The 27,444-nt window shown below is 37.7% G+C and overlaps 1 protein-coding gene across 1 annotated transcript in view; it reads right to left on the bottom strand.

Annotated features, from left to right (window-relative positions):
- The window catches only part of LOC126971634 (uncharacterized), an 87,628-nt gene that overhangs the window by 32,380 nt on the left and 27,804 nt on the right, over positions 1-27,444 (bottom strand). The window contains exon 2 of the mRNA XM_050817997.1: positions 1,407-1,559. Coding sequence (XP_050673954.1) covers positions 1,407-1,494 — 88 coding nt within the window. The 5' untranslated portion in view covers positions 1,495-1,559. The remainder of the gene's footprint in view (positions 1-1,406; positions 1,560-27,444) is intronic.

Here is a 27,444-nt window from a genome sequence, read left to right on the forward strand (position 1 = left end):
GCATTATACAACTGTTTAAATTAGTTCTCTGTATTTATATCCTCGAAGTTTAATTGTTTTTTTATATAGCATATTTTATTTACATATACATTTGTAATCACTGGTTGGCTCTGCACAGGGTTTCCTAGTGATTCATTTATAGGAGTTCATACATTGAAGGTGTCTCTTTGTTTTACCCATGAGACTGGCATTGTAAGTTAATATTAGGCACGAAGAAGAAATCATAAGATCATATTATAACTTGTACTATACTAAAAATAAAACAAAGAATACAATTTCATTATTTTTATTTTGACGCGTTTAGCAAAATAGTCACAATTTCTCGTACAACTCTGAATGTGCGGCGATATCACAGCACGAATCTATCACAAATCTCGTTTTTTGTTTAAAATAACCAAGCTTGTTTATCTGGCAACCCCTAACATAAACCACATTATAATACCTCGGTTAATGTAAACACAAGAGGCTATTGCGTCTCACGTGGTCGCGCCGGGTTTGGCGCCAAAACAGCTGAGCAGTTGGCGTCTGCGGGCGTGCGGGACATGTGAGTATAGCAGAGAGCATGTTTTATTAATTTATTTAAAATGATTCACTATTGACCATACACTAAATATTTTTTAATTTTGCGTAATTTTTTGAATCATTAATTAAGTTTAAAACGGTCTATCAATCACTTGTTAGTAAAAAACTCTGCACATCTATTCAGTCAGCCAAGCTAAATTGCTGATAGTAGAATAGGTAGTTATAACAGACAGCACAGTGGTTGAGTGATCTCGCCTTTTGTGGTAGAGGTCCCGGGTTCAAATCCCGATATTTCTGTTTATTTTCAAGTCATGGATGTTTATGTATTTATGTGTGTTTAAGTATTTATATCGTATTAATTTCAGAAATTTCACTAGCTACGGCGCCCTTCGGACCGAAACACAATAATGCTAACACATGACCGTTTCACGGTAGAAATAGGCGCCGTTGTGGTACCCATAATCTAGCCGGCTTCCTGTGCAAAGGAGCTTCCCACTGGTCTTGGCTTAAGCATAATTTTAGGTGTCAAAATACTATAAAAACGAAATCAAAGAACATGCTAAGCCTACTCTCAGCTCAGACTTACGTAAGTAAAGTCTAAGTAACTATAGATCTCAGTCTACACAATAGATTAATGCCAGAAAAATCCCTGTTGTAATTTACATACATATTAGTCATTGACACTCTTCGACCCGAGTTGGTGCGTGTAGTAGGTGAAGTACAGGCTACGCCTAGTTTGGGGCATTATAATTTATATATAAGGATGTCAGTACTATGGAAAGAAATAGTACTAATCTGGTCGAAAACAACAAATATAACCTTAAAAACAGACAGTCCAACGGACAATGTGGCAATTTAGCGGTCAAGATGTAATATTTACTTACCTTGTTTTATAATTAGCATCAGAAGGAAGAGGGTATTTAAGTGAAATGGCACCATTGCCTCTTTCTTTCTCACTCTGTCACATGCCATCAAAGTAAGTGACCACTCTTGCCCATTTTCATTACCGAAGTCTAGACGATTAGCACGTTCAGGACCTATAACAAAGAAAAAATAATTGTAATCGCATAGTCTAGTTATTTTATTTTAATTTATTTCATGAATCTGTTAGTTCAAAAAAAACAATCACTTAACCCATGTTAGTACTTATTATTAAACTTACTTAACAACTAATCCCACTATATTAAAAACCAATCCTTATTACAACGCCCGAGGGAGTCTCCTAGCGCCTATGTGCGCACCACCCCAGCACCTTCAGACAGGATTGTCCAGTTTCATGGCCGGTGCCCTGAGGAGGGTGTTGCTACTTCTCACTACCCTGCTCATCCACAGACGAGCGTTCGGGTCACCTGGTGTTAAGTTACAACACCAGAGGAATCACAGGAGCATTGCCGGTCTTGAAGGAAGGTGTACGAGCTTTTTTTGAAGTTACCCATGTCGTATCGTCCCGGAAACACCGCACAAGGAAACTCATTCCACAGCTACGTGGTACTAGTACGTGGAATAAAGCTCCTTAAAAACCGCACTGCGGAGGACCGCTACACGTCCAGATGATGGGGATGATATCCTAATTTGTGATGGATGAAACTTGTTGGTGCGGTTATGCAGATCTATACAACAAAAAATTGAGGTCTCCACGTTGTTTTATTCGGCTTGTTTTAAATGAAAGTATATGCAGTGATAATCATCAATATTAAGTGACTCGTACGCTCATTTGTACTCCAAATCTACAAAAAAGCAATATTTAAAAAAATATATAAACCGAAACACATAAGTTAACTAGCAGAAATTTCTCACGCAGTCTATTTCAGCAAATCGTGCATTGTATTAGAGAAAGCACTTTACAAATTAAATCCAAAACGGAAAGCCTTAAGTGAAATTGTTATTTTACTGGATTTACAAATAAATATTACATTTTCGAACCAAGCATACTCGTTTTCAAAACGCTGGAATTAAAATTCTAAATATATGTTAATGAAATGGTTGCAGCACTTATCCAAGTATATGTATCTGTTGTTAGGGGTGAAGAAAAGTAATAAAGTTCGTCATAGTTAGTTAGTCGTTATAAAATAAATGTAGTTTGTTGTTCATCATATTGTAGGTAGTATATGCGAACCAAAGATAAGGTAAGCGAGAGTGTCATGATCAATAAACACACTTTTCATACGACAAAAATTTGAAAATAATTAGGCTTGCAGCAAAAGTTACATAAGTTTGTGGACATAGACTTTTCAGCAATAGCATATAAGTTAGTAACAGGCCTTTTATGCCATTTACATATAGCATCTATGATTGCTAGGACTAGACAAATAGACTTTATTATAAAAGTGTATTAATTTGCCCTAGAAGCCATTTTGTATCCTATGAATACCAAAAGATTTAGTAACTAATTTAATCATAATAAGATTTAGTAATTAAACAGTTCCTTACTTCTCGTTTTGCTTGCATAATGGTTGCTATTTAGAGAATAAAGGGTGATAAATCTTACGTGTATACTAAATTTTCATAAATTTTAATACCATAGACAACATATTACCAACCTGATTCAAACCAACGGTTAGCTCTCTTCTCAGCGCAAAAATTATATTCAGCAAAATGCCGTTCGTGGTCTTATAGAAAATAACTGAAATACATACAGCAATCTGCCTGAAAAACATTACAGTAATCTCTAATGATTCAAAGAAATAAAAAAATGCCTCAGTCGTAAACACTACTCCACATCTGAATATCTAAGCAATATGATTATTTCATAGCCATAACAATGACAGTACAATATTGTATATTTTATTAAACACAACGCAAAAAAGAATGCTCGGGAGAGTTTCTTTTCTCTCCGAGCGCCATTTGTTTCCGAAGCAGCGATAGTGTTTGAATTGACAACAAAAATAATTCTAAAGGAATCAATTTTGAGAAAATAAATAGGTACGTTTAATGCCTTTATAACAATGTATGCACTAAATCAGAAAATCATATACACTATAACCCCTCTTAAGAAGTTTTCACTTCAAAAGTTTGAAACTAAAAGCCAATAAAGAAGTAATCCCATTATTATTTTTCAATTGTTTTCCAATACATCGATTTCTCGTCATATCAGTAGTATCCTATCCGACGACCTAGCGATATATTGTTCAATGAACCGACAATATGTCCTTCCTTATCACTTGGAAGGTATTCGTTGTTCAATCTATTTTTACGAAATCTGAAAGACAATATCGAGAGATTTGTAGACTTCATATTTTTGTCAAGATTTTTGGAAATGAAACTGCTTTAAATATCGAATATCGTAAATTCATTAGTGTTCATTTTATTTTATTGTAATATTATAAATCACTAGAGGGAAATAGAATTGTAGAATAATTGCAATTACCTTACTCGCGACGTTGTCCATGTCAAATATGTACATCACAGATGTCACGTTGTGTGTGAAATTTATCCAACATCTCATCAGTATTTTAATTACTAATTAATTAATACAAATAAAAAAAAACTGAAGTAAAAACAATATCTCTATAGCACCCTTATCCTAGATAGGCGTTCGGGAAGCTCCGTAAAATCTTCTCGTGCTAAATACTACAGTGCCTGAAGACGAAAGTTTTTATGCACTGTGTGTTCTAGTGATGACATACGGAATGGTTGCTCAGAGGCCTATGCTCGGAGGTTCCCTGTGAGATCGAATCAGAAATGAGGAGATTAGTAGGAATAACTAAGTCACTGACAATTGGTTGCGAAACTGAAGCGGAAGTGGCCAGGGCACATAGCTCAGATGCGGCAGTTAAATTCTCGAATGACGATGACGTACCGTATTCCCCTGTGACCCCTGCAAGCGATACCCACATTATTGAAATAATAATTTTGCGCGGTGGCCATCTTGGATTTCAAAAATGAAGCTAAATTCGTTCTCTGCATCACAAAGTTCCTGGAAACATTATCCATATAGTTGAAATCCTAATTGATTTGATGGATTAGTTCTCTACTCCCCCGTGACCCTTGCAAGTTATATCCATATTATTGAAGTCATAATTTTGTGCGGCGGCCACCTTGAATATCAAAAATGATCCCAAATTCGTTTTACACAGAGAACGAGGTTTCAGGAAACGTTATCCATAAAGTTGAAATCTTAGTTGTTTTGCTAAATTTGTTCTGTATTCCCCTGTGACGCTTGCAAGCGATGTCCACATTATTGAAATCGTAATTTTGCGCGGTGACCACTGGAAACTTCTTCCATATAGTTGAAAACATAGTTGTTTCACTAATTTCGTTCTCTACTCCCCCGTGACCCTTGCAAGCTGTATCAAATATGAGTCATATACATATTTAAATAAATATTTGGATATCAAAAATGATACCAAATTCGTTCTCTGTACCACGAGGTTATGTATAGTTGATATCATCCTCCTAAATGGAAAAGTATAGAATACTTGAGCACGTAAGTATCCATCCCTACTTTGTGGTTGAGCTAAACGTGGCTAGCAGAAAAATGAAATACAATAAAACATAATCCTACATACTCTGCAGTTCGCAAGATAAAAAATTGTCGACTGCATTAAAGTGCAGAAAATTTTTAAAAGAATTAAAATTCGCGGAGAACTTCTCACGAAAACTTTAATAATCCTTGTTGAGAATGAAAGAATTTTAAATTTATGAAAGTAATATATTGTTTAATAATAAGCGCTTATGTAATTTTATTCTTCACCCTTTAGAAAGCAAGTACATACACTACCACTATTTCCACCAGTGGGAGGCTCCTTTGCACAGGAAGCCGGCTAGATTATGGGTACCACAACGGCGCCAATTTCTGCCGTGAAGCAGTAATGTGTAAACATTACTGTGTTTCTGTCTAAAGGGCACCGTAGCTGGTGAAATTACTGGGCAAATGAGACTTAAGCTGACAAGCGCAGTTGAATATTTGGGTTTTTCAAGAATCCTGAGCGGCACTGCATTGTAATGGGTAGGGCATATCAATTACCATCAGCTGAACGTCCTGCTCGTCTCGTTATTTTATGTTTTATTTTCATAAAAAAAAAGAGAATACTAAAGGCATTAAGGACTAATTCTTCGCTTTTTGTGATTTAATTTTTTTTAAGTAGTTGCTTCTTTAGGTGCCCTGAAAAAATGAACTATTGAACATATTGTATGGAATGGGACTGAGCTATGACGCTCGACTATGAAACGTTCTTACGGCTTGAGTCAACTGCGATCGCCATCAATTAGAGTAAAATTTTCAATAGTAGTGTATACATTTACTGTTCTGTATACTTTAAATGTTATACTAGTGTAAACAATTATTTTTTTGTTATTATTCGTGAATACAAGAAAATATAACTGTATTTCGTATTATTTATCTCGACCTGACGAAATTTTTACTTCTGAAGTGTTATCTACAGCACGTATAAATTCAAATAAAAAGCGGCCAAGTGCGAGTCGGACTCGCCCATTAAGGGTTGTAAACATTATATAAAAATTATATAGAATAGAAAATTATATTAAATTATTTCAATCGAAAAGGCAAAAAAACTTTGCTCAAAATAATACAATGCAAATGAGCTCTCATCATTTATATGTATTAAAAAAAAACTATTTACTAGATCTCGTTCAAACCAATTTTCAATGGAAGTTTGCATAAAAGAGGCTGTGACATACACGGACAGACAGACGGACATGACAAATCTATAAGGGTTCCGTTTTTTGCCATTTGGATACTTAAATGATAAATGGCGGTAAACTTCATAACGACAACTATGACAAATGCTATCTTGACTCATTTAGACGCAGTCCCCCTGAAAACGTGACATGGAAAGGTCTCGAAACGTTGAATTAACTAAAATATTAATAAAAATAAAAACACATGTTATAGTAACATGGGTTTCAAATTCTAAAAAGTGTTTTATTGAAAGGTACAAAACCGCTTTCGGAAAATAGGTCACTCGTCGAATCCAACTTGGATGGGCAGCGTTCGGAAAGCTGCGTAAATCTTCTGGTCCGAAATACCACAACGAAGGTTTTTAACCAGTGACATACGGAACGCAGACGTGGTCGCTAACTATGGGCCTTATGAGGAAGCTCATTGTTGATCAGCGGGCAATGGAGAGGGCAATGCACGGAGTTATCCTACGAGGACAAATCAGAAATGAGGAGATCCATAGGAGAACCAAAGTCACCGAAATAGCCCAAATGATTGTGAAACTGGGCAGGGCACATAGTTCGACGGACAGATGGCAGTAAGTTCTTAGAATTGGGACCACGTACCGGAAGACGTAGTGTTGGTACTCCCCCCGCAAGATGGACCGACGATCTGGTCAAGATCGTCGGAATAGGTTGGATGAGGGCAGCGCAGGACTGATAGTTATGGCGATCTTTGGGGGAGGCCTTTGTCCAGCAGTGGACGTCTTCCGGCTGAAACGATGAATGATGATGACAAAACCGTACAGGCCACGAAAGGACAGGTGATTTAATGTTATAGTTCTATTTCCCTGTCATAATTAATATAATTTGCATACAAATTCCATTTTAATAACAATTCCGTTTAAGAAATTTATAATTAAAACGTTAAATGTGCACAGAAGGATACAAAGAAGCTCGTCGTTTCTCGGCTTTTTACAAGCTTTTCAGCTCTTACTTTGTAAATGATAACTAAATGGTATTTTAATCAAGCGAGACGGTAATTATAAATTTATTTCCTACCAGAAAATTGCTTCTGAATTGTCTGTTTTACTTTTTTTTGCATGTGCATAGAATATTGAGTATTTTTGAATAATGATGCAGTTTCTTGTTAATTCTAAGTAACATTTAAGTTTTTGAAGTTATACTTCCTTAGGCGCGTTAAATGATGAGAGTGAAATTTTAAGATGCGCTCGCATCAATGTAACACAAGAGTAACAGGGTGAAATTTTTGAAAGGTTTTCGTTATTTTTTTGGTTTCTTCGTCCATTACTAGGATAGGTAAAGGGTTCAAGCCCGCACAGCCGTATTCGTTATTTAATAATTAATTGTCAAAGCCATCGTTGCAAGATTTTTACAATATTGTCCTTTCTACAAATGTAGAATAGCACGAGGAATAAATAATTTTAAGGATTTTTGCTTTGTTAGGCCAAAGAAGTATAACTTCTTGCATACATATATCTTGCACACACACTTTTTTAACATACCATATCTTATATCCTATCATAAGTATCATTTGCATAAAAAAATATAGAACCCTAACATAAATAACTTTTCCTTTGGTATAGGTTGTAGGTACCTTGAGAGAATACCTAATATATGATATTAATGTTGTCCTATATGCCACCGTTATATTAATGAAAAACTCCAAATTGGATTACAACAAGAGACACAAATTTATATCGTGTAGAGGTTTATCTTTATAGCATGCTTGCGTCCTCTCATCAATTTTAAGGGAGGTAGGAATATGTCAACTCTTCCGTACCAGGCAGAGAAGCGCCAAATATACTTTGAAATAACGATATTGTCTGGAACACAGATGGGTCTATAATCAAAAGGCAAGTAGGATCAAGTTTTAAGGGTAAAGTGGTATTAAATGGCCATTTAACCAGTCTGCAATCTTTTCCAACACCTTCCAAGCCGAAATAATAATGAACCTGGTTGTGTCCACCACGACCATGAAAAGACAATTGGTGGTATGAAACGTGCAGTGATTGATAGACTGACAGATGACGGTAATAATCTTGTAAAAAACGGAGACAGCCGAAGTCTAGTACGTTTTCAGCAACTGTTCGCTTTCAAACTTAGCCGGATTACACTTCATCGCCATATTGTAATTACAACTTCAAACTTATGTCAAATCTCACTGTACGTTTCATACTAAAGTAAATTTAAATTTCTCTCTTATATTTCTCAGATAGTCTCGCCTTTTATTACGTAGTATTTACATCCTCTTTGGTTTGTTAAACCAAAAAACACCGTTAGACAGTCCGGCTATTCCCCCTCCTACCATCTAACAGAACTATTACAAGCTTCTCGGTGAGTCCAATAGGATCACATCAGAATGAAACGACTTTACGCCAAAAGGAAGTAGCACCCGAGAGGGCAATGAACTTCAAACGGAATTCATCACAGCGTCCTCCTGAGAGATTGATCCGCTCTGGATTACCAGACCAGCAGCTTCTATTCAGCATCAGCTCCTGTTTCAGATTCGATAAGATTCGCAGTGTCTATGAGGACAATTTTTCTCTGAGCCACCATAAAATGGGATAAGATGTTCAACATAGCTTCAAGTTTTACTACAAACGCAATGGACACGTTAACTAAACGAAGGATACACGATGATGAATTTGTAAAGAATTGGATGAAATATTGTAATAATTCTAATAGACGTTTTTCCATCCTTGTATGATCTTTCGATATTTTATTTCAATTATTGCTATAAATTAATAAGAACTTATGCAATATTTAAGTAACATTTGTAAATTTACAAATAATTTCCCTGCATGAATTCATACTTGCTTATAAATAATTACTTCGTAACCCATATGAACCATCCTAGGAATAAGAAATACGTTAATGACAAACGAATGGCAAGTCCCAACGTCCTTAAATAGAATTCTATTTGGTATACTTTCAAGAAACAGTTTTATAATAATTTGTTGGCTATATACGAGGGGCAACCTGAAATGATCGGGAATAGAATATATTTTCTGATTGAGTTACAATAAAACCTTTTTTAGAATTTGAATACTGGCCTCTTAGCACCTTAATGACATTCATACAATTAAAAAAAAGGTTCAAAAACAGAAACTATGTTGGTTTAAAGTTGACACGTCGTCAACAGAAATGGAGCTCACGCGTGAACATTTTCGTGCCATAATTTATCACAATTTTCGTCGCGGCTCATCTCAAGATAAATGTTTCAGTGAACTTGTTTCGATTTATGATGTTGAAGCACCGAGTCAAACGACAATATACCGCTGGTATGCCGAGTTCCGATGTGGTCGTGTGTCGCTCAGCACTGTTTCTTCTGCAGGTCGACCAAGAACAGCGGTCACGCCTGAAAACACCGCAGCTGTGCGAACTATTGTATTAGTTGACCGTCATGTGACATACGAGCAGATTCAGGCTGTTATCAGTATCGGAATGAGTGCAATTCAGTTGATATTACATAATGAACGAATGTGTAAAAAAGCTAGTTTCCCGATGGGTACCCCACAATTTTTCCGAAGAGCAAAAGGCGGCTCGTGTAGATTGGTGCCGGAATACTCTGCAACGCTTCAACGGAGGGAAGTCAAATGCCGTTTATAATATCGTCTCAAGTGACGAATCATGGACTTATTCATACGAACCTGAAAGAAAACATCAGTCAGAAGTTTGGGTCTTCGAAGACGAGGTCTAACGAACGAAAGTGGTTCGCTCCCGCAGCGTGTCAAAGAAAATGGTCGCTACGTTTGTCTCGAAAAAGCGGCATGTTGCTACAATTTCTTTACAGGATCGCAGAATGGTTACCGGTGAGTGGTATTTCACGATTTGTTTGCCAGTAATGACAGCCGAACTCCGAAAAAATAACCAGAAACGTCGCATCATCTTACATCACGAAAATTCGAGCTCCCATACGGCTCGCAATACAAATGATTTTTGATGCAGGAAAACGTTAAGCTGATGGGCCATCCTCCATACAGTCCTGACCTGAGCCCAATAGATTTCTTTACATTCGCTAGAATGAAAGATTTATTACGCGGTCAACGGTTTGAAGACCCCGAAGCAGCTGTGGAAGCGTACAAATCAGCCATTTTGTAAATGTCAACTTCAGACTGGAATTACTGTTTTAATGATTGGTTTGCACGAATGGAAAATTGCATTAAGTTGAACGGAGAATACTTCGAAAAACATTAAAATACAATTAGCTATACCGTGCATGTGGTTTTTCTTATTCCCGATCATTTCAATGTGCCCCTCCGCATAACGGGAGTATTCATATTTATTATTTCACCGTCGAAATGTTATTCGAGATTTTGAGATCAGCTATTACAATATATTTGTTGAGATTGGAAATGGAGGTCAAGAATGAAATTATCGTTTCATGGCTTTTTGCAAATTATATGAGTTAATATTTATTTCCCTGTTAGATTTATGTAATATTGTTGAAATCTCAGTTGTTTTGATAATTTGTTTTTTATGGAAAAAGGAGGACAAACGAGCGCACGGTTCTCCTGGTGCAAAGTGATCCACCCACTCCACCACCCACATTCTCTTGGAACACTAGAGGAATCACAGGAGCGTCGCCGGCCTTTAAGGAAGGTGTACGCGCTTTTTTTAAAGGTACCCGTGTCGTTTCATCCTTGAAACATCGCACAAGGAAGCTTATTCTACAGCTTTGTAGTGTACGTGGAAGCAAGCTCCTTGAAAAGCGCACGGTGTAGGACCGCCACACATTCAGATGGTGGTGACTATATCCTAATTTGTGGCGTGTCGTGTGAAGGTGGAATGCGGTAGCAGGATTAAGGTGAAACAGTTCTTCGGACCACTCCCCGTGATAAATGCGGTAGAAGACACACAATGAAGCTACGTCTCTACGCAACGCTAAGTAATCCAGCCGTTCACAGAGCACGGGGTCCCTGATAATTCCAGCTGCTTTGCGCTGCACGTGGTCAAATGGATCGAGCTGATACTGAGGTGCGTTAGACCAGAGATAACAGCAATACTGCATAGGTAGCCGGAACTGCGCTTTGTAGAGCGCTAGAATGTGGGCCGACTTGAAGTGGTTTCGTGCTCTATTTATGACGCCCAGCTTCTTCGAAGCCAATTTGCCTTTGCCCTACAGATGACCACGGAATTGGCAATAGCTCGAGATTTCGAGACCCAGTATCTATAGTTGAGTATATAAGTAACCACCCCTACTCTGTGGTTGAGCTAAACGTGAACTAAATCCTACATACTCTGCAGTTTGCAAGATAAAAATTTGTCGAGTGCATTAAAGTCCAGAAAATTTTTAAAAGAATTAAAATTCACAGAGAGTTATCATTAAAACTTTAATAATACTTGCTGAGAGTATTTTACAAACTTTAAGATTTTAAATTTATTAAAGTAATATATTGTTTAATAATAAACGCTTAGGTAATTTTATTCTTCACCCTTTAGAAAGCAAGTACACACCACCACCGTTATTTGCACCAGTGGCTGACACCTTTGCACAGGAAGCCGCCTAGATTATGGGTACCACAACGGCTCCTATTTCTGCTGTGAAGCAGTAATGTGTAAACATAATTCAATATGGCGGCCTTCAGACCGAAACACACATTATTGCTTCATAAAACATAATCATGAAGCAATAATGTGTGTTTCGGTCTGAAGGGCGCCATAGCTAGTGAAATTACTGGGCAAATGAGACCTAACATCTTATGGCTAAAGAAGACGATCGCAATTGTAGTGCCGCTCAGAAAATTTGGGTTTTTCAAGAATCCTTTGTGGCACTACATTGTAATGGGCAAGGCGTATCAGTTATTAAAAAAAAAATCATATTGTAATTTATTTAAACTTAGACTGTTTTCAAGCTAGTCCTCTCGGTACGTCGTGGCGTAAACACGCGCCTTGTAACAGATGCTTCCGTTAGGAATTTATACTTTCTATAAGGTATTCGAGAAAGTATTTATACACTAGTCTACGAAAGGAAAAGTGATTTATTGTTATAGTTCTATTTCCCTATCATAATTAATATAATTTGCATACAAATTCCATTTTAATAACAATTCCGTTTAAGAAATTTATAATTAAAACGTTAAATGTACACAGAAGGATACAAAGAAGCTCGCCGTTTCTCGGCTCTTTACAAGCTTTTCAGCTATTACTTTGTAAATGATAACTAAATGGTGCTTTAATCAAGCGAGACGGTTATTATAAATTTATTTCCTACCAGAAAATTGCTTCTGAATTGTCTTTTTTAGTTTTCTTGCATGTGCATAGAGTATTGAGTATTTTTTGAATAATGATGCAGTTTCTCTTTTTTCTAAGAAACATTTAGGTTTTTGAAGTTATACTTCCTTAGGCACGTTATGAATAAATAATGAGAGTGAAATTTTAAGATGCGCTCGCATCAATGTAACACAAAAGTAACGTTTTGTTATTTTTTTGGTTTCTTCGTCCATTTCTAGGATAGGCAAAGGGTTCAAGCCCGCACAGCCGTATTCATTATTTAATAATTAATTGTAAAAGCCATCGTTGCAAGATTTTAACAATATTGTTCTTTCTACAAACGTAGCACGAGTAATAAATAATTTTGAGGAATTTTGCTTTGTTAGGCCAAAGAAGTATAAATTCTTGCGTGCATGTATAAGTTCACACACATACTTTTTTAACATGCCATATGTTATATCCTATCTTAGTATCATTTGCATAAAAAATATAGAACCCTAACATAAATAACTTTTCCTTTAGTAAAGGTTGTAGGTACCTTGGGAGAATACCTAATATATGATATTAATGTTGTCCTATATGCCACCGTTATATTAATGAAAAACACCAAATTAGATTACAATAAAAGAGACACAAATTTATATCGCGTAGAGGTTTATCTTTATAGCATGATTGCGTCCTCTCATTAATTTTAAGGGAGGTAGGAATATATCTACGATTGCGTATCAGACAGAGAAGCGCCCAATATACTCTTAAATAACGATGTTGTCTGGAACACAGTTGGGTCTTTAATCGAAAATCAAATAGAATCACGTTTTAAGAGTAAGTAAGAGGTATTAAATGGCCATTTAACCAGTCTGCAATATTTTCCACATGGTTGGTGGTATGAAACGTGCAGTGATCCTGAGAGTCACATCATTTATCCTTGTGATTACTTTGTATGGTCCCTCCCAACTTGGTTGGAGCTTCGGAGACTTCCCCTTTCGCCTTACAGGATTGTGTAACCAAATCAGGGTTCCCTCTTCAAAACTAGGAATATTAGCTCTTCGATCGTAGCGGGTCTTCATCCGTTCACTTGCCTTAAGCCCAGTTGTTCTGATTTCCTCGTAGATGTCAACCATCTTTTTCCGTAACTCATCCACATATTCTGTTATACTTTTCGGGGTATCCGGTGGACGGCCTGAGAGTAAATCAGCTGGCAATTTCAATTCCCTTCCAAAATTGGCGTACGCAGGAGTCACCGTTGTTGTCTCGTGTATTGCGCTTCTATACGACATAAGAAACAGTGGAATGTACTCATCCCAGTTATCCTGATGACTGTCCACTACTTTTGCCAGATGTCGATCCAATGTTTGGTTAAACCTCTCCACCATCCCGTCCGACTTTGGATGATATGGCGTAGTTCTGGTCTTATGGATTCCCAAGATCTTGCAAACTTCTTGAAATACTTGTGACTCGAAGTTCCGCCCTTGGTCACTGTGCAACTCCAAAGGCACACCGAATCTGCAGAAAACTTCATTCACCAGCTTCGTCGCAACGGTAACTGCTTCTTGATTCGGTAGAGCAAATGCTTCCGGCCACTTCGTGAAGTAATCCATCACCACCATTATGTAACGGCTTCCAGCTTTGGTGACTGGAAACGGTCCGGCTATATCCAGAGCTACTCTCTCCCACGGAGCCCCAACATTATACAACTTCATAGCTCCTCTGCTCCGGGTTTGAGGTCCTTTGACAGATGCATAAATCTTGCAATTACGGCACCAGTCTTCCACATCATCACGGCAATGCAACCAGTAAAATCGTTCTTTAATTTTTATGAGAGTTCTTCTTATTCCCAAATGTCCACCTGAAGAACCATCGTGATAAGCTCTCAGGATCTCGTTCATCTTCTCCCTGGGAACGACCAGTTGCAGATGGCAATCCTTTCCTTGCAGGGTTTTCCATTTCCGGCAGAGCAACCCGTCATGCATCACCAAACTATTCCATTGTGCCCAGAGACTCTTGGTAGCCGTACTGTGTCTAGCCACTTTGGTTTAAGTGATCCACTTGCTAGCCAATGTAAAAGTGGTTGAAGATCCTTATCATTTTCCTGAGCTCTCCTCATTGCATCGTTGCTCCAGTTCCCATCGATCGAATCTGTTCTGATCAGTCGGATTATTGGATTTTCTTTCTCCTCCTGACGAATGCAATGTTTGCATTCCGTCGGACAAGGTCTTCTAGATAAAGCATCTGCGTTTCCATGAGTTTTTCCTCCTCAATGTTCGATTTCAAAGTCATACTCTTGAAGTTGCTCAATCCATCTGGCCACTTGTCCTTCCAGATTCTTGAATTCTAGTAACCACTTCAAGGTGGCATGATCAGTCCTAACGAGGAATTTGCGACCCAACAAGTACTTTTTAAAATGTTCTAATGTCTTCACCACGGCAAGTAACTCCCTACGAGTTGCACAGTAGTTTCTCTCCGGCTTCGATAAAGATTTGCTAAAGTATGCAATAACAACTTCTTGATCTCCCCTCATCTGAGATAACACTTCACCAATTCCAGAATTGCTAGCATCAGTATCTACTATGAATCTTCCCTCCGTGTCAGGATATCCGAGGATAGGTGATTCACATAGTCGTTTCTTCAACTCTAAGAAAGCTTGTTCGCAGTGTTCATCCCAGGAAAAGGCTCTTTTCTCCTCCGTCAGTCGATGTAAGGGCTTAGCAACATCGGAAAACCCTTTCACAAAGCGTCGATAATAAGAGCATAGTCCAAGGAATGCTCTCACATGTGTCTTTTCTGTCGGCGTCGGCCAGTCCTTGACAGCACTTATCTTGGCAGGATCCGTCGCAACGCCTCAAGTAATTCACCTGACGTTGAAAGAAGGAACATTTCTTTGGACTCAACTTCAAGTTGGCACCCTGCAGTTTTGCGAAGACTTTTTCGAGCTTCTTAAGATGATCTTCAAAACTTCGTCCCATAATGATTATGTCATCCAAGTAGACAAGGCAGGTTTCTCCCAACATACCTGCCAGCACATACTCCATCAACCTTTCGAAAGTAGCTGGGGCGTTGCATAATCCGAAGGGCATTGTTTTGAACTGCCATAATCGTCGAAAAAGCCGTTTTCTCCTTATCTTTAGGGTCCAGATCAACTTGCCAGTAGCCACTTTTCAAATCCAGAGTAGAGAACCACGCCATGCCACAAAGTGAATCTAAGGTGTCATTGATTCTTGGCAATGGATAACTGTCCTTCTTAGTAACATCATTCAGACGCCGATAGTCCACACAAAATCTAGTTGATCCATCCTTCTTCTTCACCAGATCCACTGGAGAACACCATGGACTCGACGACGGTTCAATCACACCAATTTTCTTTCATATCCCGAATCATGTCTTCCACTTCTTGTTCGCGTGCAAACGGAATACGTCTTGGTCTTTGCCGTATCGGAACAGTGTCTCCTGTGTCAATCTTGTGTTTCACCAAACCAGTTCTTCCGATGTCCCCGTCGTTCTTTGAGAAAATCCCGGAGTAGCGTGGCAGGAAATTTCTCGCTTTTATTAACTGTAGCTTGGTAAGATTGTCCTTACAGCCATCCAGAAGTTTCTGTATGTTCACATCCTGGTTTGCAGCTACGGTCTTCCTCCCTTCTTCACACTTTCTTAACCAAGCTATCTCCTTACAAGCTCCGATCACTGTTCCCTTCCTAATGATTTGCTTGTCTTCATGAGGATTAAACACAGGAACCATCGCAATCTGGGAGTCACCCACAACAGTCCTGGCTAGGATCCATGTCGTGTCCGATGTCTCTCTTTCTATTATAGCGCATTTACAAGGTCTTCCTCTGTCATCCCTTGGCAGGACTACCGGGACTAGGGTCTGCGATCTCGGATTTAAAGTAGTGTCTCTTAAGCACAACACTTTCCCAACAATTCCGCCTTTTATTGGAATTTCTTCACCTCCATGCTTCAATACACCATGTTTCATGTCAATGGTACACTGATGCTTTCGAAGAAAATCCAACCCAATGATGCAGTCATCTGTGATATCCGCGATTACCACTTTTTGCCAGTACAACGTATCCCCGATTTTCATGGCCACGATCTTCTCTCCCTGGACTGGTATGCGCTGGCCGGTAGCTGTTGTGAGTGTTAAGTTTACATTTTCTCGCATATGTCGTCTTCCGATGCTCTCTAGTCTTCTTTGGTTAACGACTGTACGTGAGGCTCCCGTATCCAAAGTGAAACGGCAAGATTTTTCATTTATCATTTCAAATTCAAATTCAAATATTTTTATTCAAAATACGATTTAAAATCACTTATTGAACGTCAAAATCTACCACCCATTCAAAAGAGACTGCCTCAGACCTGAGAAGAATGGGCGCAAGAAACTCAGCGGTTTTTTTTTTATATAAAATATGGATTACAATGTAATATCGTACAATAAACATTTATAATTAAAGAGCCTGAGGGTGTTCGCTTTATTCCCAATCCGTGGTGTCATTAAGAAAATCGTTTATGCTATAATAACCTTTCCCACACAAACGTTTTTTAACAATTCTTTTAAATTTCGTAACACATTTGTTTTGTACATTTTCTGGGATCATATTGTAGAAGCATATACACATGTGTTAACATTATGAATGTCACAGTTTCTAGAAAATTCCTCAATGTGCTTATGAACATATAAAACATTATCGAAAATGTATTGAGAAGCAACAGTCAAAATGTTTATTTCTTTAAATTTTTCTCTTAATAATTCTTTGGGACCTAGATTATAAATCACGCGAATAGCCCTCTTCTGCACCACAAAGATAGTATTAATATCGACCGCACTGCCCCATAACAATATACCATACATATATAGACATAATACTATGAAAATAACTAAAGTATACTAATCTCGCCGTATCTATGTCAGTTAACCGTCCAATTTTCTTAACCGGATACGCTGCAGAACTAAGCCTATTCGCCAATCCTTCAATATGGGGGCCCCACTGCATTCCTTCTATAACTAAAGTGTTTCCGTCACATGTCTGCTTAACGAAGATCCTTGGGGCTTTGCTTCTACCGGCCAGTGCCCACCCCCACTGCCCTGGCCTTTTCTAGTTTTCCTGCTGCTCCAGCGGTGATGTTGAGACCGCCGCATCCTTCCTACCTTGCGTTATGCTCTCACGCCTGGGGCAAGTGCTCCTAATGTGTCCTCGCTCCCCACAACCATAGCATACTGGGTTATATGCTTGCCTTCGGCTGGAATCTGCTGGTACAATTTTGCGGAGTCTCAACGCCCGAGAACCGCTTCCACTTCCAACGCATGTGCCACCGCTTTCTTCAAGCTGGTATGATGACTCAATCGTACGGCTGCTGTAACTTCGGCGTCCCGTATTCCATCGATGAAAACTTGGAGCAACATTTCTTCTATTGCAGCTGGCGACGACTGATATGCTTTACGCACTAGTTTCTCGGCTTCCACGGACCACTGCTGTAGAGTTTCGCTGGCCCTTTGACTGCGGTCCTTAAGTTGCGCCCGGTACACATGTTCGAGGTGTTTATCACCATAGCGTGCCTCCAACGCGTCAATAAGGTCTGTGTAGGTCACTTCTTCCTTCCCAGCGCCGAGTGCTTCCAATACGGAGAATGCTTCGTCACGGAGCGCTAGTGTGAGGGCAGAGTGCGCTTCTTGGTCACTCCAACCGCAGGCTCTTCTGACCGTCTCCAATTGTAGCTTAAAGGCAGCCCAGGAAGACTTGCCGTCGTAGGGAGGTACTTTTAAATTTCTGCTCGATGTGGTTCCGCAGGAAACTCCTGTGTTGGCTGAAGGACACACGACCCTCCCACTGAGCTGATCAATGGTAACTTCCATCTCTCTCATCTCCCGTTAAAAGTTCTCTTCAACTTTGTCCATCTTTTTTTCCACACTGTCAATCCGGGCGATCTCTTTTTCCACAGCGTCGATACGGGTGGAGTTTTTCTGCACAACGGATAAAATGTCTTTGGAGAGGCCTTCATGCAGGCCTCGCAGCTGCTCCTCCTGTCGGCGTGCTTGTTCCTCCTGTTGGCGCACTTGCTCCTCTTTCAAGCCCCGCAACTGCTCCACTTGTCGGCGCGCTTGCTCCTCCTGTCGGCGCGCTTGCTTTTGCATCATGGCGGCCATCTGCTGCATGAGCGCGCTGATGTCTACGGCAGGAGCCTGCGGTGCTGACACGGTCGCACTGAGTCCAGAGCCGGATGTTTCTGACTCGTCCTCTACCGCTGCAGCTGCTCCTGCTCGCGTGGTCACTCCCTTCTCGTTCCTGGGCACTAATGGCATCTTTCCAATCCCACTTCTGACACCAATTGACACGGGAGTGGGTCAGGGATTGGAAATAATACTCGGCTTATAGGAACGAGTCTTTATTTGCGTTCACTTTTTCTGAACTTGCACTTCGCCGGTCTGCCGCTGTTCCTATTGTGGGCGGCGGCCTTCAACGCGTCACACCGCACCGAACACTAAGTCTCTTCTATCTTCTTCTTCTTGGAACACTTCTACTTTTTACTACTTCTTCTTTTCTTTTTCTTCTTCTTCTTTACACTTTCGAGTCAGAACTAGAACTGCCGTAGGCCACGCTTAGTATGGCTTATATACCCCCGAATCCGTTCTATTTTCAAAATGATTCTCCCATTCCATCTTTAAATTTAAATTGTACTAGAAAATTCTTTTAACAATTTTTATCCTGCTTACACATTTTCCATCCCTTTTTTTCTGTTCGATTTGATCCTGAACTTACTAGAAATTTCCTTTAACTTTACAAAACCCACAAAAATCCATACACTGGTAGGTGTATCGAACCCGGGTCTACAGCGTCTAAAGTAAACACTTTTCCGCTGAGCTACGAGTATTGCTGACGGAGCTGTTGAAATTAACAATGTCTTGAAGTTTGACAACTCTCGTCATATACTTCGAAGGGTTGCTACGCAACAATATTATCATATACTTAATCCTTCTCCGAAATACGTTGCATCCTATGATATAAGTATTACTCCCATCGGTTCAGTAGTTTTTGCAGTATAAGCTAACAAAACAATGGCGCTCCATTTATTACTATAGATAATATTCATGGACCAATGAAAAAAAAGTTTGCTATTCTTCTTAGAAAACGTTTTCTCATTACAACAATATAAGGTTAATAATTAAAATCTGGCAGACTTATTACAATAACCAAGGAGTAAATAAAATGTAATGAAATATACGACTTTAGGCTAAATATTCGAAATTCAATTTTCTTTCTTCACCCGAAGAAATTCCACAAATAAGGATATTTAGATTAGAATCTTGTGTTGTGTTATCTGAAATGGATATTAAAATTGTAGGTGTACGTAGGTAATACTGAATATATTAAATGTGAAAGTAATATTCACATTTGATAATAAAAAGCAGGCTTTCGCGTCTTTAAAAAGTATTAATAATTGTGATAGAAGTTTTTCTATTTTTGTTTGATCTAACAATAATTTTTCATCTCAATGAATGCTGTAAATTAGAACTTTTGCAATATTTAAGAAAGTTTTGTATAACATTTGCCTGTATAAATTTATACTCGCATATATATCATTACCTCGCAACCCATATGAACCATCCTAGGAATAAGAAATACGCTAATGACAAACGAATGGCAAGTCCCAACGTCCTTAAATATAATTCTATTTGGAATACTTTCAACAAACATTTTTATAATAATTTATTGGCTATATGTAACAGGAGTTCTTATTCATATTTATTATTTCATTTGGTCGTCGAAATGTTATTCGAGATTTTGAGATCAGGTATTACAATTTTTTTTTTTATGGAATAGGAGGACAAACGAGCGTACGGGTCACCTGTTGTTAAGTGATCAACGCCGCCCACAATCTCTTGCAACACCGGAGGAATCACAGGAGCGTTGCCGGCCTTTAAGGAAGGTGTACGCGCTTTTTTTGAAGGTACCCATGTCGTATCGTCCCTGAAACACCGCACAAGGAAGCTCATTCCACAGCTTTGTAGTACGTGGAAGAAAGCTCCTTGAAAACCGCACTGTGGAGGACCGCCACACATCCAGATGGTGAGGATGATATCCTAACTTGTGGCGTGTCGTGCGAAGGTGGAATTCGGCGGCAGGAATCAGGTTAAACAGCTCTTCGGAACACTCCCCGTGATAAATGCGATTTGTTGAGAATGGAAATGGAGGTCAAGAATGTAAGTATCGTTTCATGGCTTTTTGGAAATTATTTGAGTTTATATTTATTTCCCTGTTAGATTTTTGTATTTTAAGCGAATGGAGAGACATTATCGTTCAAAATCTTTCTCTGTTGTTGCGAAAGGCTCTGTAGTTCCTCTACTTAGTCGTTCACTGCTGAGGATCGTGACTCATAATTTTTCGTTCAATGAGCTGTCTCCACCATTCCACATCAGATTTTCGGTAATTTTATCCGACCACCGTTAAGGACTACGGTCTCTTGGTCGTTTACTCTCTATTTTCCCCGTCATCATCAAACGCGGTTGTTTGCTTCTCTGCTTGAAACATGGCCAAAGTACCTTAAGCTGCTTTAATAAGCAGATGTTTGTGCGAAGCATCTTCCATGGTATTCGGAGCATACGGCACCAACACCACATTTCAAGGGCGTTGAGTGTTCGCCTATCTGCGGCCTTAAAAATCCATGTCTGTGCACCGTACCAGTGGGAGGCTCCTTTTCACAGGCCGCCAGCTCGACTATGGGTACCACAACGGCGCCTATTTCTGCCGTGAAGCAGTAATGTGTAAACATTACTGTTTTGGTCTGAAGGGCGCCATAGCTAGTGAAATTTCTGGGCAAATGAGACTTAAGATCTTGTGTCTCAAGGTGACGAGCGTAATTGTAGTGCCGCTCAGGATTTTTGGGTTTTTCAATAATCCTGAGCGGCACTGCATTGTAATGGGTAGGGCGTATCAATTAACATTAGCTGAACGTTCGTCTCGTCCCTTATTTTCATAAAATAAAAATACCGTTTAGAGCGATGGAAGACAATTTTGTGGATGCTTAGTTAAGTTTTTGACGTTTTTGCCATGCCTGTCTGTCTATATATTTCTAACTCATATTTACCGGTGTTATTGATTACTGAGCCTAATTATTGTTATTGGTCTATGGTTTCATCATCAGATCCATCTCCATGAGTTTGGTCTTCGCTTTTTATTAGTTTTTGATCTGACCACGTATATATTTATTATCTAAAACAGAGTTTCCCAAACATGTTCTGCCATGGCCTGGTAAATTTTTACAAGGCCCCTTCCAGACCCACTTAATCTTTCACATCCAAGCTGGTAAAATAACAAACACATAGTAAAAACGTTCTATTATTATGTAGTACTACATTATTTGTTATCGCCTATTTAGTCACAAAGTTTTAGTGCGAAGTATGGAGCTGCGGCCTTTTATTTACAAATAAATCCAAGTTTGCGGAAAATGACGAAAGTTTCATCCTATAGTCTTTTTTTAAACAAGGCTGGAATGTTGCGACCTGGTATTTTATTGTCATGGCCCGGTATCGGGTCGCAACCCGGCAAATGGGAAACGCTGAAAAAAATGTCTAAAAGATATTTTTTGAAATTAAATACAATTTTAAGGAGTACGCTAGTATTTAGCTATTAATAATCAAAGGTGAAAAATGACAAATAGTTGCGTTGAGATATAAAAATACCCAACAAATATTACAATAACATTATTCCACTAAATATGTTAGTAGATACATACAAAACTGCATTCCAATTACCAACTGTAGTATGTTCCGCGTAACTTTAAACTTGAAAGATCTTGCTTAAACTTACCCCAGAGCCAGCCGAAGTTTTACGATTAATTATGATACAAAGTATTTTAATTGTGTATTTATAAATACGGGGACGAAAATTGCAAGAGAGTTTGCAATGTATTTCCATCGTAAATTTGAAAGTTACACTCTTTATTTTGTACTAATAATTATGTTACACAACCGTTTCGATACTGATGATTTCGATACGGTGAGTTGATTCAATTTTTATATACTACTACGAACTCGTAAAAATCATTTAAAATGATATTATTTTTTTTTATGACAATTAGGTTCCAGACGAGCAGGACGTTCAGATGATGGTAATTGATACGCCCTGCCCATTTTAATGCAGTTTCGTTCAGGATTGTTGAAAAACGCAAAAAATCTGCGCTTCTACAACTGAGCTTCTCACCTTAAGGCATAAGATATTAAGTCTCATTTGCCTTAAGTCTTAAGTCTCATTGACACAGTAATGTCTACAAATTACTGCTTCACGGCATAAATAGGCGCCGTTGTGGAACCCAAAATCTAGCCGGCATCCTGTGCAAAGGAGCCTCCCACTGGTAAATAATCTATACATATATACATATAAATAAAATTGAAGTGTCTGTTTGTAATATTGAAATAACAATTTTTTACTATATATACCTATAGTACATACACCAAAACAAAATTTTTTAAAATTTTTGTCTGTCTTTCTGATTGCTCCGGTTAACCTCTGAAATGGCTGGACCGATTTTGACGGAACTTTAATTATTATAATTTAGAAAAAATCTATTATTCAAAAAAATAAAGTAATGTTGCAATATCCAAGAAACGGTTTAACTCTAAAAGTAATTTGGATGGCAAAACGTTTGCCTGGTAGGCTAGTATAATATAAAAATTTATAAAAATACTGATAATATATATATAGAAATTTGACGTTAGCTTGCGATCTTTAACGATTAATGAAACGTATAAGGTAAACGGCCACCGTTTCTAATAAATCAATGATTTAGTGCAGGGCGTAACATGAAACACGTGGGATCGGGAAAACGTGAACAGGGAAACTTGGAGGCACTAGCGCTGAGTGCTTTTAACTAATAACCAACCTAACTCATTTGTCTGGATTCTCGACCATTAAACAAGCCGTCTGGTATACGAGCTCATCAATATAACATCTCTCGCTTCACAAATAAGGCATGATTTTGCTTGCGCCAAACTGATTATTTCCTTGACGACCCATTTTACATTGCTCCATAAATGAGAGATTGATATTTTAAAAACTTTTGTTTGACATAAAAAAAGGTGATTGATAAACTTTTTCTTAGTGTTAATTAACAGTAGTGCGTTCCGCGTAACTTTAAACTTGAAAGATCTTGCTGAAACTTACGCCAGAGCCAGCCGAAGTTTTACAATTTATTATGATACAAAGTATTTTAATTGTGTATTTATAAATACAGGGACGAATTTGCAAGGATAGAGTTTTCAATTTAATTCCATCGTAAATTTAAAAGTTATACTATTTATTTTGAACCGAGGAGGAGGTTCTCAATTCTTGCTTTTTTTTATGTTTGTTACCTCAAAACTTTCGACTGGGTAAACCGATTTTGATAATTCTTTTTTTATTTGAAAGCACCAGCTTCCCGAGTGGTCCCATTGTAATTTGGTCCAGATCTGACAGTGGAATCCATGAGAAAACCATAAAAGTCTTAAATTTTGCTATACATACGTTTAGCAAAGTGGATGATAAATTTATGAATAACACAATATCGCGCCAACCGATTTCGATGATTCTTTTTTTATTGGAAAGAATATACTTCAAAGATAGTTTGATGAGAGTTTGGTTAGGTTCTGATTACGGAATCCATGACAAAGTAACGGAACACTGTCTGTAATCAAATTGCAAAGTACTTACGTTCATTGCTGCACTGGAAGATTTTGTATATTTACACATATTTAGACAAATTTTTAGTTAGTGTACTTCAAATTCACTAAAAATCACAAAATAAAAAAAAAATAACAAAAAACAACCGCCTTCAAAAATACTATTCCAAAACAAAAACTTGTTCTTAGTGTTAATTATCCTGTGCTTTGTATAAAATATCGTAGAAAATTCAAAGAAAATTCAAATTATTTGATAAAAAGATATGAGTTTTTGGTAATATAAGAGCTGACATGGGTACTATCAAAAGAAGTGCGTATACCTTCCTTGCCGGAAACGCTCCTGTGATTCCTCTGGTGTTACAAGAGAATGTGGGCGTTATTGATTACTTTACACCAGGTGGCCCGTACGCTCGTTTGACCACCCAATTTTTTAAATCTTGGAATCCCCTACATTAATGTGGGCTTTCTTACCACAACTGGCGACGAGCTGACATTGTAGGTGCAATGTTTATTGAAGGGAACTTGGAAATCTCAAGATTGTCCAGGATGGTTAAGCACTGTGGGCCCTTTCTGCCTTATTTAGAGGATACAGGATTTACGTAGTAATAAATATGTTAGTCCTCTTATCAACTACGACTTGTCTTATGGAAAAAGCGATTAAAAAATATCTTACTATGTTTATATTTCTCTGCGAAGTCTAAGATCGTTATTGTTGTATTTATGTCTTACTGTTCTATACTTTCCTGAAATCTGATATCATTAATAGTAACATTTGTTAAGTTGGCCTCGAAAAGAGAACTATATCTTAGCAATTGCAAGGTTATCTCCCTTTATATTCATCATCCCCCTTTCTAATTGGCTACCAATAATTAAGTAAATATGTATTAAAACTACTTATCTTAGATAATTTATAGTCGTCTAGATATAGTATCTTGCAGTTAGACAACCGATAAAAATAGGCCAGGAATATTAGTTTACTGTGCGTGACAAGCTAGGTCTTATGCTCACGTTTTGTATGACACTTTGTGTTAGTGTGCGTGAATTGCTCGAAATAGATGCTAATTTGAAAGTCATTTTTTTACGATATTTCCATAGCTCACACAGTCTATAGTCCATTGAAATGTTACAATTTAAGGACCGAATATTGCATTTTTTATAGGACGCAACTTTATTTTTGGGATATGTGGGGGTTAATAGAAGCTTAATCCCAAGTTTGTGGGGTTGCAGCCCTTGTTCCCCGGCCGCCATCTTGGAACCACCTTTTTCGCGATATCTCGGAAACTATGTGTCAAATCACTTTACCTACAAATATGTTCAGTAACTTTTTGCTGTTAACTTAAAATTAAAGAAGTTTTAAGCAAAAAAGTGAGAAAATATCTTTAGAAGTTTTCTTTTGCCAAAAAAAAATGCCTTAGACTAGTCTTGTAGAAGGTCATTTAAGGGAATATTTTCCTCGTTTTTTTTATTTCCTTCACTTAAAACTCTGTTACAGTGCTCCAAATTTGAGCGGGTTCGTCAATCATGAGAATCCGGTCAAAACGAAATGTTTAACTTAGTTTTATCATCTTTAGAGACGTGATACTTATTTATACTAGGCAGAATCATATTTTCAATCAGTTATTAGTTAGCTATTCTATTCAACTTTTCTTCCATGGTCCAGGCTCGAAAACTTGTACAGGCATCCAAATTTTTGCATGCTTTTTCCAGCACCAATCTTCAGGATTTTGATATCTTTCGAGCCACGACTGGACCTGGTGATATTAACTCGGAGATTGTGAAAACGAGTCGTAGAAGGCAGATGTTCATTTGTCCCCAAACGGTGACTCCGACCTTTTACCTGCTTAACATTCTCGTAAATGTACCTACGAAGTGTAGGCAAAGAAGAAAGAAGAGAAAGACTTAGACATTACAATAAGAAATAATAATTTGGTAAGTTCTATAGAAAGTAAAACAGTTAGGAATGAATAAGTAAAGTTGTATGAATTGATTTTTTTTAAAAATGTATTTACCAAAAAAAAATATCATTAAATTAAGTTAAGCATTTCGTTTTGACCCGATTCTCATGAGCATAGACGAACCCGGTCAAGTTTGGATCGCTGTAACAGCGTTTTAAATTAATGAAATTTAAAAAAAAATATAAAGAAAAATTTTGCTCTAAGGACTATCTACAAGATTGGTCTGAGGTATTATTTTTGTAAAATGTAAAAAAAAAGGTATGCTATATAACTTTTTTTACATTTAAATAGAAAAAGAAATTTGTTTCAGAAATTTCCTCATTTTTTTGCTTATAACTTCTTACATTTTAAATTTAGAGCAAGAAGTTTTTGGACATATTTGTGGGTAAAAATATTTGCTACAAATTATTTGTTTACGAATTTTTTGTAGGACGCACAGTTTCCGAGATATCGCGTAAACGGTGTTTGCACCCCTTTTTCCAAGATGGCGGCTGGGGGACAAGTGCGGCAACCCCACAAACTTCGGGTTAAGCTTCTTTTGACCCCCCACACATGTCCCAAAAATAAAATTGCGTCCTCTAAAAAATGCAAAGCTTATGTAACATTTCAATGGACTACTAGACGTATAAAATACCTAATACTAACATAATATTGTTACGTGAATAAATAAAACCCAACTGACTGAACTTCAAGCCAATACGAAAGTCAAACTTCATTCGTACAGAAAACTTAAAGGTCAAATGACGAAAGTTACCGAGTTAAATATACTGGACTCGAGGCATTTTCCTAATTTACACAGAAGACGTTAAGATAAGAGGCGGGTAATTGAGATTTTACTTAATTATGTCGTTACATAATTAACATTTCCCTTGAGGGTATCGCCTTAATTAAGTTGACACTGTTGACAGCGTCAATGGATCTGTGACTTATAATATTGTAATGTGATAATAATAATAATATTATAATATTGACACACTTTTTACACAAATTATCTTGCCCCAAGTTAAGCATATATAGCCTGTGTTATGGGTTACAAGACAACGATATATTTAATACAATATACTTACTTAAATATACATAAATTCATATAAACATACATAAATACATTTAAACATCCATGACTAGTAACAAACATCGATATTCATCATATAAATGCTTGCAACTACCGGGATTCAAGCCCGGGACCTCTAGCTTAGGTAGGTAGGAACGCTAACCACTCGGCTATACAGGTCGATAACTAGCATGGTTAACAGGGTTATTGTTAATTCGAATTATCCCCGTAAACAGGCGATCGGGGTGACTATTTGCAATAATTTAAATCACCATATGTATTAAGCATAAAAAAACTACGTTTAATAAAACCGACTTCAAAAACTGAAAAGTATCAAATAACTTAAAATGTAATATAATACACCTCTTATGGAAACCTTTAACTTTACTATTAATAAAATACTATTATTTATATGT

The sequence above is a fragment of the Leptidea sinapis genome, chromosome 24 (assembly GCF_905404315.1).
Source record: "Leptidea sinapis chromosome 24, ilLepSina1.1, whole genome shotgun sequence".
Classification (NCBI taxonomy): Eukaryota; Metazoa; Arthropoda; class Insecta; order Lepidoptera; family Pieridae; genus Leptidea; species Leptidea sinapis.